General features: G+C 40.1%; 1 protein-coding gene across 1 annotated transcript in view; it reads right to left on the reverse strand.

Annotated features, from left to right (window-relative positions):
* Nucleotides 1-9,574, reverse strand: part of LOC117397947 (5-hydroxytryptamine receptor 7) — a 29,417-nt gene extending 19,843 nt beyond the window's left edge. The window contains exon 1 of the mRNA XM_033996923.3: nt 8,626-9,574. Within this exon, the coding sequence (XP_033852814.2) occupies nt 8,626-9,113 (488 nt within the window). The 5' untranslated portion in view covers nt 9,114-9,574. The remainder of the gene's footprint in view (nt 1-8,625) is intronic.
* Nucleotides 9,575-13,197: the final 3,623 nt, after the last annotated feature.

Raw genomic sequence — 13,197 nt, forward strand, 5'->3', positions numbered from 1 at the left:
GCCTCCCTTCCCAGCCCGAGACTTTGGCCTGGACTGCTGGGTATTTAAGGGGGGAGGTGGCCGTTGAGGCCATGTGTGCTGCGCACAAGGGGGGGTATATGTGGCAATGTGCCCCGCCCCTGTGTGCATCTGTGTGTATGTGGCTTGTTATGTGTTGTGTGTTACGTATGTTAATGTTGGTGTATAGATTGGTACACGGGATATAAACGGGTCTGTGTTTCACGTGTATTTAAAGTGTAGATTTGTATTTAGGCACGAGGAGGGCACAAATCACTTCACGTGCTGGTTAAATGTAATATGTGAGCACGGGGTTGCACAGAATTAATTCACGTGCTGGGATTCAAGTGAATAATTAATTAGTAATTGAATCCCAGCACAACAGTATAAATAGGCACATTTTTAGTCACTCGTGGTTGGGTGTTCGGAAGAGGAGAACGGGTGAGAGAGAGAGGAGTAACTAAAAGCAAAGTAAAAACGTGCAAGATAAGTGTTTGTTCTCACCGTGTTTGTTTGTCTGTCCGTGCACCGTTTGTTTAGTGTCAGTCGTTTTGTTTGTCTTTTTATTTTGGCGTATAGTGCCGTGTCCTGTTTTTGTGTTCTGTTTAAACCTTTTATTTTGTTAATAAACGCTGAGTGCAGCCATTGCACTCAGCTCATCATCACCACCGTCTCTGTCTGTATTCCTTCCTGCTTCTGGTCGGACGCCACCCACTCTGGCCGTCTTTGTGACATAAGGCCATAGGGTTACCTTACAATTGAAATCCATATTTATGTAATCTCAATAGTCAACCAAGCTCTGATGTGTCAAGGTTACTGACTCTCTCCCTGGGCACTAGTTCAACAAACCGAGATATTTTTGCAGAATGCTTAAAGTCTGTGTGCACCCTCCTGTCTCTCTCGGTTGCTCGTTTAATGTGTCTGCCCTTCTGTCACTGAAGGGTAAGAAAACATGTCAATCATTGTGACAGGCAGCCGTCAATCACGCTTGGTGTACAGTATCAGCCATGAAATCGACAGCATGAAGATTTGAAGTGAAAAGTGCGAGCAAGCAGGCAATTCAAATCCAGTTGCAGGGTCATGCAAATTCAATACTGTTATTTATTAGTGAATTAATCGAACAAGATCTCCATACTTGGACAGGTCTATAAAAATAACTCGAGTCAAGGAAAAATAAATCCACTCAACGCAGCAGACCAGTTAACTGGTCTTGCGTATACCACTATATTGTTTTTGTATAACTTTTCTTTTCCATAGAAGACACTGAAAATAAAAGTATAGAAAAGTTTTCATTTTGCAAAGTTATTGAAAGACTCCTGTTGCACAGCAGTTTCACTCATTCCAGGTTTTACTATGAGATTGATTAGCCACAGTGCGTATAGGTAACAAGCTCAGGTGTGTACTGTTATGTTCCTAGCAAAACCAGGATTGGATCAAACTGCTATGCAATGGGGGCCTTATTTCCATCCCAGCAGATGGCTATCGCTGATGTGTGTAGGTGTCAAATATGGATATAAACAAACAGGAGTGCAAATAAGGCCTGTCTTTCAGATAACACGAAGCGCTATGAAAAAGTCAATGGAAGATTGCAATAAACAGACCCCATGTTTTGAGCTCTGCTGGGATAATCGGGAGTTTAAGAGGTGGAACGATGTCCTTTTTTCTTCTGGGATTATTATTATTATTATTATTTGTTTATTTAGCAGATGCCTTTATCCAAGGCAATTTACAGAGACTAGAGTGTGTGAACTATGCATCAGCTGCAGAGTCACTTACAATTACGTCTCACCCGAAAGACGGAACACAAGGAGGTTAAGTGACTTGCTCAGGGTCACACAATGAGTCAGTGGTTGAGGTGGGATTTGAACCGGGGACCTCCTGGTTACAAGCCCTTTTCTTTAACCACTGGACCACACAGCCTCCCGGATTAGAAAGCAGAGCCAACGGCCAAGCAACAAGAATTCTCCAAGCAAAGTAAAAAAAAGAGAGTGTTAGATTTAATGCGCTTATATGACTCACTCTACGTGCATTCTAATTGGTCACCGCTATGCTGAGTGATCATTTGATTGGCTGGCTATCGCATTCCAATGTGGGTGGGTGTTAATTTGGCTTGCCAGTGGCTCTGCTTGTGTAACACCCCTTAAACACAATTAGAATACCATGGAAACAGGTGGAGGCTGGGGAGGAGGAGGCGAAACTCTGACGCACAGTGGGGACGCGATGGACTGAGGTCAAATATAAATCCTTTCCTTGACGATCATTCGACGTATTATTTACCGAAGGACGAATAAGATCCTAGCTATTGGGCTGACAATTTGATCTGGTATTGGGAAGCACCTAAAATAGGCTTGATGTTTATGTAATTTGATCTGAGGTTAAAGCGAGTTCCCTGCCAGAACCACTGCTTTACTTAATGGAGTATTCATTTCTCTCCATTGTTGTCAATGCAAAGTAGCACAGTGCCAAGTTCAACTCCAGGTTAAATTTGTGGTTTCCTACCTAGATAATAGGAACCAAATCTACACCACACAACAGGTGACTTTATTACCCTTAATCCATATTTATTCACACCAGCTATGAATACCATCTTTACAATCAAAGCACAACATTTCTGCATCAGCTGGTAAATACTTGGCTTTGTATAAGCATGTTTTGTATACTTGTGTGCAAGTAATAGATACCATTATTATTTTTCCAACTGCATATTACAACACGCCATTTCAGAGTTTGCGATGCCTTGACCCACCCAAGCTGCATGAGGTCGCAACACAATAAAATACACCCACGTACTCAATTACAACAAAGCAAAGACTAAAACTCATAACTGCTCCAGAAATGCTATTAAAAGAGCTGAAATTAGAGGTAGATTTGGTTCGCAACAAATATTATTGTGAATGCCTTTTTTAGGTTGATTCTGAAGGATCGTGCACATGGTGTTAAGAAGCTATTGTGTCATGAATGCTACATACACTGATAACAGTTTACCATTGCATAAGCAGCACAGCAAAGTGTAATAAAGCAGTGAAAGAATGGTCAAGCATACACTGTAGAGACTAGCGAGGTATGGTAAAGCATAAAGCAAGCATAAGGGCAGCAGTGTGGAGTAGTGGTTAGGGCTATAGACTCTTGACCGGAGGGTCGTGGGTTCAATCCCAGGTGGGGGTCACTGCTGCTGTACCCTTGAGCAAGGTACTTTACCTAGATTGCTCCAGTTAAAAAAACACAAAAAAAACCAACTGTATAAATGGGTAATTGTATGTAAAAAATAATGTGTAAAAAAATAATGTAATTGTATGTAAAAATAATGTGATATCTTGTAACAATTGTAAGTCGCCCTGGATAAGGGCGTCTGCTAAGAAATAAATAAAGCATAGGGTAAACTATGGTAAATGCATAGTATAACCATGGGCAAAGCAAGCTAAAAGTGTTAAAATGGCGTGCACAAATACCACGGGAAACTTTTAGAAGGGTCGTGGCCAATTCTGGTTTTTCAATATAATACTGTCACAATGCCTTCCTTGAAACCAGCATGTATTAACATATAATACTAGCTGCCAGTTCAGCGTCCCTTAAAGAAGAAGGGGTTTTTTGTCTGAAGACTCTGCTGCATGGAAACTGATGTCATCTCTCGTGTGTTGCTTTGAAGAGAAAGTAAAGGGACAAAGTGGCCGCACGCGTGTCAGAGATTTCCATGTCGGTTGCAGTTTGCTTATCATAGTAATCACATATTGGGATCACTAGAATGGGTACAAACTGCTTCAGAATAAACCCTCATTGGACTAAGCGAGATGACAAACTCTTTGAAATGCCAGAGCATTTCAATACTGTACTTGGGTGGTAAAACCTCATTTGGGGAATGTAAACAAAAGGGACTGTCAAAATGGCCCGTAGATCATTTCCTGCTGCCACTGGTAGTCATAAGGAAATCGGAGATCATGCAGGGTTTCCCCCTTTACGCTTCCCAGTTTTGTTTACAACAGGAACCGTCCGATTATTATATGGTTATTGCTCTAAATTGTAAAACAATTCATTCAGACAAAGAGCATTCTGTACCTTAAAATAATATAGAGAATTTTTATGACATCTAAAATTAGAAGGGAAGGTTTTCTTTTTGGTATGAAATGGGTTTTAATGGATTTCCTTGTCGTTTAATGATTCAGTTTCCAGTTCCTGTGCTTTTTTTTTTTATCTAGCCCAGTGAAAGCAATGAAAACGGGTTCCTTGTTTGCTGTGGTAATCCGGTATGTACTAACTAACTACTATGTAAATACACAGAAAGAGCCAAACCTATTACGCAATGTTCTTATAGAGCCAAATTTAGTGAATTAAAAGCTGGCTAAATAAAAGCAACTTCTGCACAGGGGATTGGAATTTGACTCTTGTAAGGCTCTTGAAACTCTTGCTTATGTATTGCACTAGCCTTGTAGGGAGATACTAGCTTTTCAGAATTAAGTGAGTGCAGCTGTGACCTTGGACTGATAATAACACACTTGTTTTTGCATTAGAAAGCTGATTTGAGCCTATGTACAAACCATAATCAAACCAATTAAAACTGTAACTGTAAAATCTTTCTGACAAAGGGGTCAGAAGAGTTTTGAGCAAAATACGGGAGAAAATCTGTCCCGGGCAAGGCCGGATTAACCTATAGGCAAACTACGCCGTTTGTTTGGGACATTTTATAAAAACCGCATGCTGGCGGATGGTGGGCCCACACACGCAGGAAGAGAGGCGCGTGTACAGAAGCTTGTTTTCGGTTCATTTTTGTTATTTTATGACGGCTAGGCATTTCTTTCTCAATTACACCTGGTCTCCGAGTCTCCCACACAAGCAGCTTTCTGTACAATACCAAATACCCACGACCTCTACCTCAGGCTCCGTTTATGTGTTAATTTATTTCAGTTTTAGGGCCAATTTAAAAGCTTGTTCTGTCTCAAATGTGCGCAGTATGCCTCTTTAAATTTTAGAAGCTTTCCTTTTTCCTTTGGGGGTTGGAATTTTAGAAAAATAAAGGTGGGTAAAGGTAAACATGTAGGCCTCCAATGCGGAGGGCTGAAGGCAATTCAAAGGTGGATGTCTGCAGCCAGCGAGAACGGTTTAAGTGTCTGTTTCTCTCGCAACAAAAAAAAAGGACAGGAAAGTAATTCCTTTTTTGTTAAACTAGAAGGAATCTACGAACAGGTTTGAGGAAAAAACAAACAAACAAATAAAGAACAATTGTTTTGGTTTATATAATGTATATATATATATATATATATATATATATATATATATATATATATATATATATATATATATATATATATATATAATTCTGCTGCTATTGTATATATTAGCTGCTGGGCTTTCTGGTAAACTAGCAAACCGTCTGACGCATTAACCGCAGTGGATGTTACATCAGGCGCTGGCTAATGCTTCTGCACGTTACTGCCAGGGACTGAAGCTTTTTTTTATGACTGTGATCCATATTGCATCATTTTGTGTTCTATCTTCCCACGGATGTTATATGTCAATTAAAATAATGTCATTATTATCACTCGCATGTGATTTCTGTTGTATTGCTAGAACCAAAGTCATTGTATTTTTTATCTTGCTCCTAATTGTATTATTACTTGTACTGTGATTCTTGAAATGTATTTTTGTTTACGACTGTAAGTCGCCCTGGATAAGGGCGTCTGCTAAAAAATAAATAACAATAATAATAATGATACAAGGCAATAAAGGCAAGTGTTTAACAATCCTCATGCCCAGCTATGATCAGCAAAGGAAAAAAACCTACATAAAGTGTTCAGATAAGTTATCTAATTCAATTCGAAGACGCTTCCTCGTTATTACTGATTGGTACTGAAAAAATGGGTACATTAAAAATAAAGGAAATATCATCTTGCAATTAACAGGTTTTTAAAAGGTTCCCATGATGTTGTGTACAGTGTACTCACCTATTTCAAACTTTGCATGTGATTCGTATCAAATTAGCTTCACACGGGGCTTGTTTGTATCCGAATATCTGATAGGGAGCCTCAAAGCAACCCATGAACACACACGAGTGAGTGAGTCTCAGTGGGGCTGACAGACCACCCTGCAGTGATGCACTGTCCTTAAGAGTGCAGAAAATATAGTAACCAGTGTTCACAGCGCTATATATATATATATATATATATATATATATATATATATATATATATATATATATATATAATCTCCCTCCATAATGAATTAAAACAAAATGTTTTTTAAAAAAAAAATGCAATTCTGAAGTCTGCAAAACATTAAAGTGCCACATTTTGGTTTGAAACTGGAAAATGAATGTTTACCAGGCATGCTGGAAAATACTGTAAAGTGACTGCATCTGTATTTGTCACCTTTTTTTTTTTTTTTTTTTAAACGTGTAAACTCCATGGCCGAACATGTATTTCGAAAAATAAAACCGTGCTCAGTTCTTTCCGGGAAATGTCCGCTCCCCGCAGTCTCTGTCCCCAGCGCAAACCCGGATTAACCAATATGCCAATAACACCATTCGCCATGCATATGACCCCCCAAAATACGGGTTCGCGTAGGGTCTCCACATCCTTTAATCCAGCCCTGGTCACGGGAGTTGTCCAGGAGACGTGTTAAAAAAAACGGTAGAGTCCCGGCAAATTAGCGAGAGTTTACAGGTGTAAAAGTATAAATGAAACACCGACACGCCTCATCAACCATTATAACGGAATGGAAAATGAACGACCTTTTAAGAGCGCTTGGATTTGTCCCTGGTGTTTTACCAGCTCGCTAATGGTGGGAAAATATTTCATTCGTGGACAACAAACGTTTGTTTAGTGTACTTTACTAAGGATAATAGGCTGTCACAATTATACACTCGATGTTTAGTTAGTTCAACATTCTTAATAAAACATATTGTATTAATGTAAATGCCAATTGGAATTAATATTATTATTTATTTCTTAGCAGACGCCCTTATCCAGGTCGACTTACAATTGTTACAAGATATCACATTATTTTTACTTACAATTACCCATTTATACAGTTGGGTTTTTACTGGAGCAATCTAGGTAAAGTACCTTGTTCAAGGGTACAGCAGCAGTGTCCCCCCACCTGGGATTGAACCCACGACCCTCCGGTCAAGAGTCCAGAGCCCTAACCACTACTCCACACTGCTGTATACTGCGATTGTTTGTTGTATAATGAAATTTGTATATACCAAAGTCGTATTGATCAGAAAAATTGTGGTATTGATGTGTGATAACCTACGACAAAATTATATCATTTAATTATAGGAAACTAATAATAATAATAATAGTGTGGGCTGCCACACCAATACCTCTAGTAATTACAAATCCACAGAAACCTTTAAATCGTGGGACTCAAACATAGAACCTTTTCATGTGACTTTTCTGGGTTTATGCAATACAACTGGGGCAGCAGTGTGGAGTAGTGGTTAGGGCTCTGGACTCTTGACCAGAGGGTCATGGGTTCAATCCCAGGTGGGGGACACTGCTGCTGTACCCTTGAGCAAGGTACTTTACCTAGATTGCTCCAGTAAAAACCCAACTGTATAAATGGGTAATTGTATGTAAAAATAATGTGATATCTTGTAACAATTGTAAGTCGCCCTGGATATAATAAGCACTAGGCTCTAGAGAGTATCAATAGGCTAGCCAATATATTAGGCTACACTAAAAATCACAAGTGATAATACTAGGTGATAGCTTCGTGGTTATATTGAAGATTGTTGACTCATTTCATGCCATTCAAATATAGATGAAAGATTTACAATATGTCCTTCAGTAACCAAAATCAATGCTGTGCTGCACACGTTTGTGTTTATTTTGGTTATTGAATAGCAACGATTGCGATCGTTTAAACTGCGGGAAAACACATATTGATGTTAACAATAATGCATTATTATTATTAAGCGCAAAAGTATAAAATCCGCTGTGAATGGCACAAATAACTATTTATCTGAAATCAGTTGCCAGTTTAGGCTATTGAAATTCAGTTCCACTTTAATAAACCGTCAAATTATATGCAATCCGGTGTACCGTCACAATATGCCTCCCCATCAGAATTTGCTACCGGTAGCAAAATTTGACAGCTATAGATGTCACAATTTGCCACCCCATCAGAATTTGCTACCCCTGTTTTTTGGTTTTGTTTTATTACAATTGGGGGAAAAAGATTGTATGCATTCTTATGGGTCGTATTGTGGTGTCAGAAACCGCTAGTACCCTTGTTAATACAATGACAAAAGATCGTTCATACTACATATTTTCATTTAAGTTAAATACTAATAATAAGGTACCGTTACCCATGTTGGAAAAACAGTCAACAGTAACAACTGAATCCACTTCATACCAATACATTCAAACCATTTACGTAGGGAGCCTTTTCTGACTTGCTGACCAAGTTTGTTGAGACTTGCATTACTCCCCCCGCTCCAACAAACACTAAAATAATTAAGCCAGCCGTGTAAAAGATTGGGAACACTATTGTGTTATACTGTCGTTGTCATATGGTAACATTTCCCTTAAACGCACGTTTTTACACAGTCGAACTTCAATCGACGGGTAAATGCGTATGGATGATCATGTGCCGTGTAAAATAAAGCATTGCTCTAAACCCATTGCGCCTTACCTGTCGACGCTTATGACACACAGGGTCATGATTGAAGCAGTGCAACACATTACATCCATGGCGATGAAGATGTTACAGAAAACCTCCCCGAAGAGCCAGTGTCCTCCTGTGAGGTCGGTAACTATCATAAAGGGCATGACAGCGACGGCCACCGACAGATCCGCCACAGCTAGGGACACGAGCAGGTAGTTGGACGGCTGTCGGAGTTTCTTCACCACGCAGACGGCTATCACAACCAGAGTGTTCCCCATTACCGTCACCACGGTGATAACTGTCAGCAGCACCCCGATAATCACCTTCTCCGCCGTGCCAAATTCGAGGGGCTGCTCCCCGCACATATCGGCGGTACCGTTGAGGACCCGGGCCGGTGTCGGACTGGAGCTGTTGCTCGAGAAATAGTACGACGCCTCAGTCGTGAAGCTGGTGGCTGGTGGCGAGCCATAGTCTAGGTATGCCAAAGCGAACTCCCCGCCAGAGCTGGCAAACATCACGGACTCAGGCTGGAGAGACCTCTCCAAAAATGCGCTCTTGGAACAAACACGAACATGCCGGTGCTGTGATTACCCTTTCGGGTTGGGGTCTGAATCTGTGGCCGCCGTTTTTTTTAACATCCAAAGATAGCACGGTAAAACACACACACACACAACACGCAGGTGGAGAGTATCCATTTCCTAGGCTGCTCAGTATTATTTGCATCAAGACGCGTTGCTCATGCCGAAGCGCAAATATAGGGAAAAAAATGCAATAGATTCAACTGATTTGGAATCTCCTCAAGGCGACGTTCAATTCTTCCGGTGGACTCCAGCAAGGTAGTTTATTCCTTCACAGCTCCAAGAAACGCATCTAAAACCAAAACGATGCATTGTACACTGCGCGCGTCCTTTCGGCAAGCAGTGTGTGCTGTGCGTGTTCTACTGAACTGTAGACCAGAGACAGCGCTTCCCCCAGCCCGACTCCTGCAACGATGGGTTGTTCTGAGTAATCATACAACACTTCCCCAGATGTCACTCCTCTTTGAGAACAGTGTGAAGCACAGGGTGTGCGTTTATACCGACCTCGTATACAAGCAGCGCAGACGAATAACTTTTCTTTTTATTCTATTTAAAAACTCGTATCTTACAAGTTGATCGTCTTTTCTGACGAGTAAAAGGAATATGCAGCCACATTCCAAACAGTCCTTATTTAAAATACATTGCAGAGTTTAGAATATAATATAGTTTTAGTCACTTTTAAAGGCGCACAACAAACGGTTTGGGTGTCTCCTTTATATTCTAAAATACAGCAGACCCTGCTATTGATGTCATACAGCTATATAGCTAACTGAGATTGCTTTGTCCCAGGTGGAAACTTAAAACTAGTTATACTGTTGGATAATTGTTATTTAACTATATATATTTAAAACAATTCTATTGTGTATAATGCTGTAAAATAGGATCTGACTGCCGCCATTCTAATCTCTCGTGGACTGGATAGCAGCTTGTCAGTTGTCCATTTTCTATGCGCAATAAGACCCTCCAGGATGGGCGGTATTTGGGAAATACCGGACCTTTCAGGGTATATATATATATATATATATATATATATATATATATATATATGTTACTTGTTATAAATACATACATAGAGAGAGAGAGAGAGAGAGAGAGAGAGAGAGAGAGAGAGAGAGAGAGAGAGAGAGAGAGAGAGAGAGAGAGAGAGACCTCTCAAGCAGCTAAAATCAGCAAATGCCACACTCCATTGGTTTACTCCGAGTTTGTGAGCCTTGTGTTTTATTAATGGGAGGTTTAGAGATAGAGATGCTTGGTATACATAAATGTATAGACATGGATGCATGTGTGCTTCCTTTTCTTGAGCTTATTTTTTCAGCTGCAGCAACTAGTAATAGAAGCAAATAAACTGCATACACATTCATAGACACAGCCTGCTTACAGGAGGTTGGACCGTGTGCGTACTGCACATGCAGAAAGAAAGCCGTAAACAAACACCCACTCCCTTCTCTTTAGGGTCTAATTGGACGAACATGCTTCAGAGACACGCAACTTCATTTAAGCGTGTACTGGCTGGGTGGCAAAACAGTTTTTGCACCAGTCGAGGTATTGCATGTTATTTGATTCTATGTACTATACACTTGCAGAAATACTTAAAAAAGGTTCCTATTATAATTACCAACCACGTGTTTGAATACGTAGATTGATTTATTTAAATGCATGCTTTTTTTTGTTTACACTGCGCTCATACAAGATGGCCTTGCTACGAAAGACGCAATATAAACAATTTGATTGTTTGCCTGATTAAGTAAAAATATAGAAATACATTATAACTCGTTTATAATTCAAATAAGGTTGTTTTTTGGTATTTTTTTACACCAATATGTTAACAGCACACGCGAGGAACAACAGCAGCAGAAATACATGCAAGACGAGAAATATTATCAATCAGTCACATACACCTCCACACTGTATTTGCATTATTTTGCACAATTAATGGTCTCGGAAAGGCACACAGTGCACTCATGCTAATTGGTTTCCAAGCCGTTTATATAGTGCATTCTAAATTCAAGTGAGCAAATTGTATTTATATATTTTAATAACAGACCTGTAGGTCAGAATATCTAATTTTCTCCCCTCTCATGGGAAAAACATATTGAGTGCTGTATTATTTATCGGTCTTTCTGTGTGCATTATTTTCTAGCGCATGTATCCGGCCCCCACACTATGACAGAAGTGCCTTCCTATGTACAAATAACACATTAAAAAAAAGAATCTATTTAACCAGAAGATTTACCCATCGAGACCCAGGCCTCGTTTACAAGGGGGTCCTGGAAAACAATACAAGGACAATAGCAAAGTACAAACAACACAATGGAAACATGTTCGGATCAAACTTCAGCAGCAGCACACAGAGGTCAAAGGGCAGAACAAATAAGACACATATCTATATGTTAATGTCAAGGCAGCGGTGTGGAGTAGTGGTTAGGGCTCTGGACTCTGGAGGGTCGTGGGTTCAATCCCAGGTGGGGGACACTGCTGCTGTACCCTTGAGCAAGGTACTTTACCTAGATGGCTCCAGTAAAAACCCAACTGTATAAATGGGTAATTGTATGTAAAAAATAATGTGATATCTTGTATCTTGCTCTGGATAAGGGTGTCTGCTAAGAAACACATAATAATAATAATAATAATAATGTGGACTGAAGGAAAAGCACTGGCAGAAGGGAAATTAAAGACAAACGAATCCAATAAATAAAACGCAGCCTAAGCCGGGGATAAGCACACCGCATGCATACTGCAACCATAAACTTCACGCTAACCTCTTCCCATCTGTGTGATTGCACCTGCAGAACAGAGCGTGTGTTTGTCAGGCTGTTCAAAATGGCATTCTCCAGATCCAGTTAAGACGTCCTAATTAAACTAGACTTTAGGGTTCTATTGGGGAGAAGAACAAGCGGAAAGGCAACTCGATCTCGCTGCGATTGGAATATTAAGGAAAAAAAATGAAATCGTGGGATTATTTTTTTTTGTATAATGCAAGACTACCATGTGTAGTTAAAGAGAAAGCAGCGGGTTTCCAAAAACTACAGCGTGACACGCCCCCCCACTTGTTGCTTCAACTTACCTGTAATTTCTCTTTTCATTGTTAACATCTTGACAGCTTTTCACTCTTTAAAGTCTGTTTCAAAGCTCGTTTCTAAAGGTCCGCTCTAGTGCACTGGGGTTTGAGATCTGTCCTCTAAATAACTGCTGGAAGAGTGATAAAAAAATAAAACAAAATAGCATAAAAACGCGTGCTCTGTCTTTTCTGCTCTGTACCACATCATGGATCCTTATTGCTGTGCTTGACAATGTGAGCAATAATCCTGACACTATCAGTGCACTAGAGCAGACACTTTGAAAAGAGCTTTGAAACAGACTTTAAAGTTATAAGCGTAAAACTGTGTCGGGATGTTAACAATGAAAAGAAAAATGACAGGTATGTTATTTAAACAGTTGTAGCAACACGTGGGGACGCATAACGCTATATTTTTGGAACCCGGCTATCTTTAAGATGGTGGCAGAATTTCATCGCGGTTTTACCCATTCCAAGGTTTACTACGAGCTTGATTAGACACAGTGCATAGGTGCGCCTTATTAAATAGTAAAACCAGGAATGGATCACACTGCTATGCAACGGGAGTCTTATTTCCATCCCTGATTGTAACACAGAAACACTGAACAATTAGAGAATGAGAAAATCCTCTGATCCCCAATGTATGTGAATGAATACAATTGTGTGCTATGCCAAGTGATTCACTACTAGACCCTGTATATGCTGTGTGAGAGTTGTGTGCAACTATTCAGCAACAAGCATGGGAATCTCAGGCTCTCAGTGACTTCACAAGGGGTATGATTGTGGAGGCCCGTGCAAGCAGCTTCTCTGTCAGTGTCTATAAGGAAAGTCTGCAGGGTTTTTTTTTATTTATTTTCCTGGAATCGTGCACAGAAAACCACCACCAGAAAAAAAAGGTAGGCACAGCTCCAGTGAAGCGGGGTCCTGATGACAGCTCGAGGCTGTAAATGCGTGTAACACATTGTG

Source organism: Acipenser ruthenus, chromosome 46 (assembly GCF_902713425.1).
Source record: "Acipenser ruthenus chromosome 46, fAciRut3.2 maternal haplotype, whole genome shotgun sequence".
Lineage (NCBI taxonomy): Eukaryota > Metazoa > Chordata > Actinopteri > Acipenseriformes > Acipenseridae > Acipenser > Acipenser ruthenus.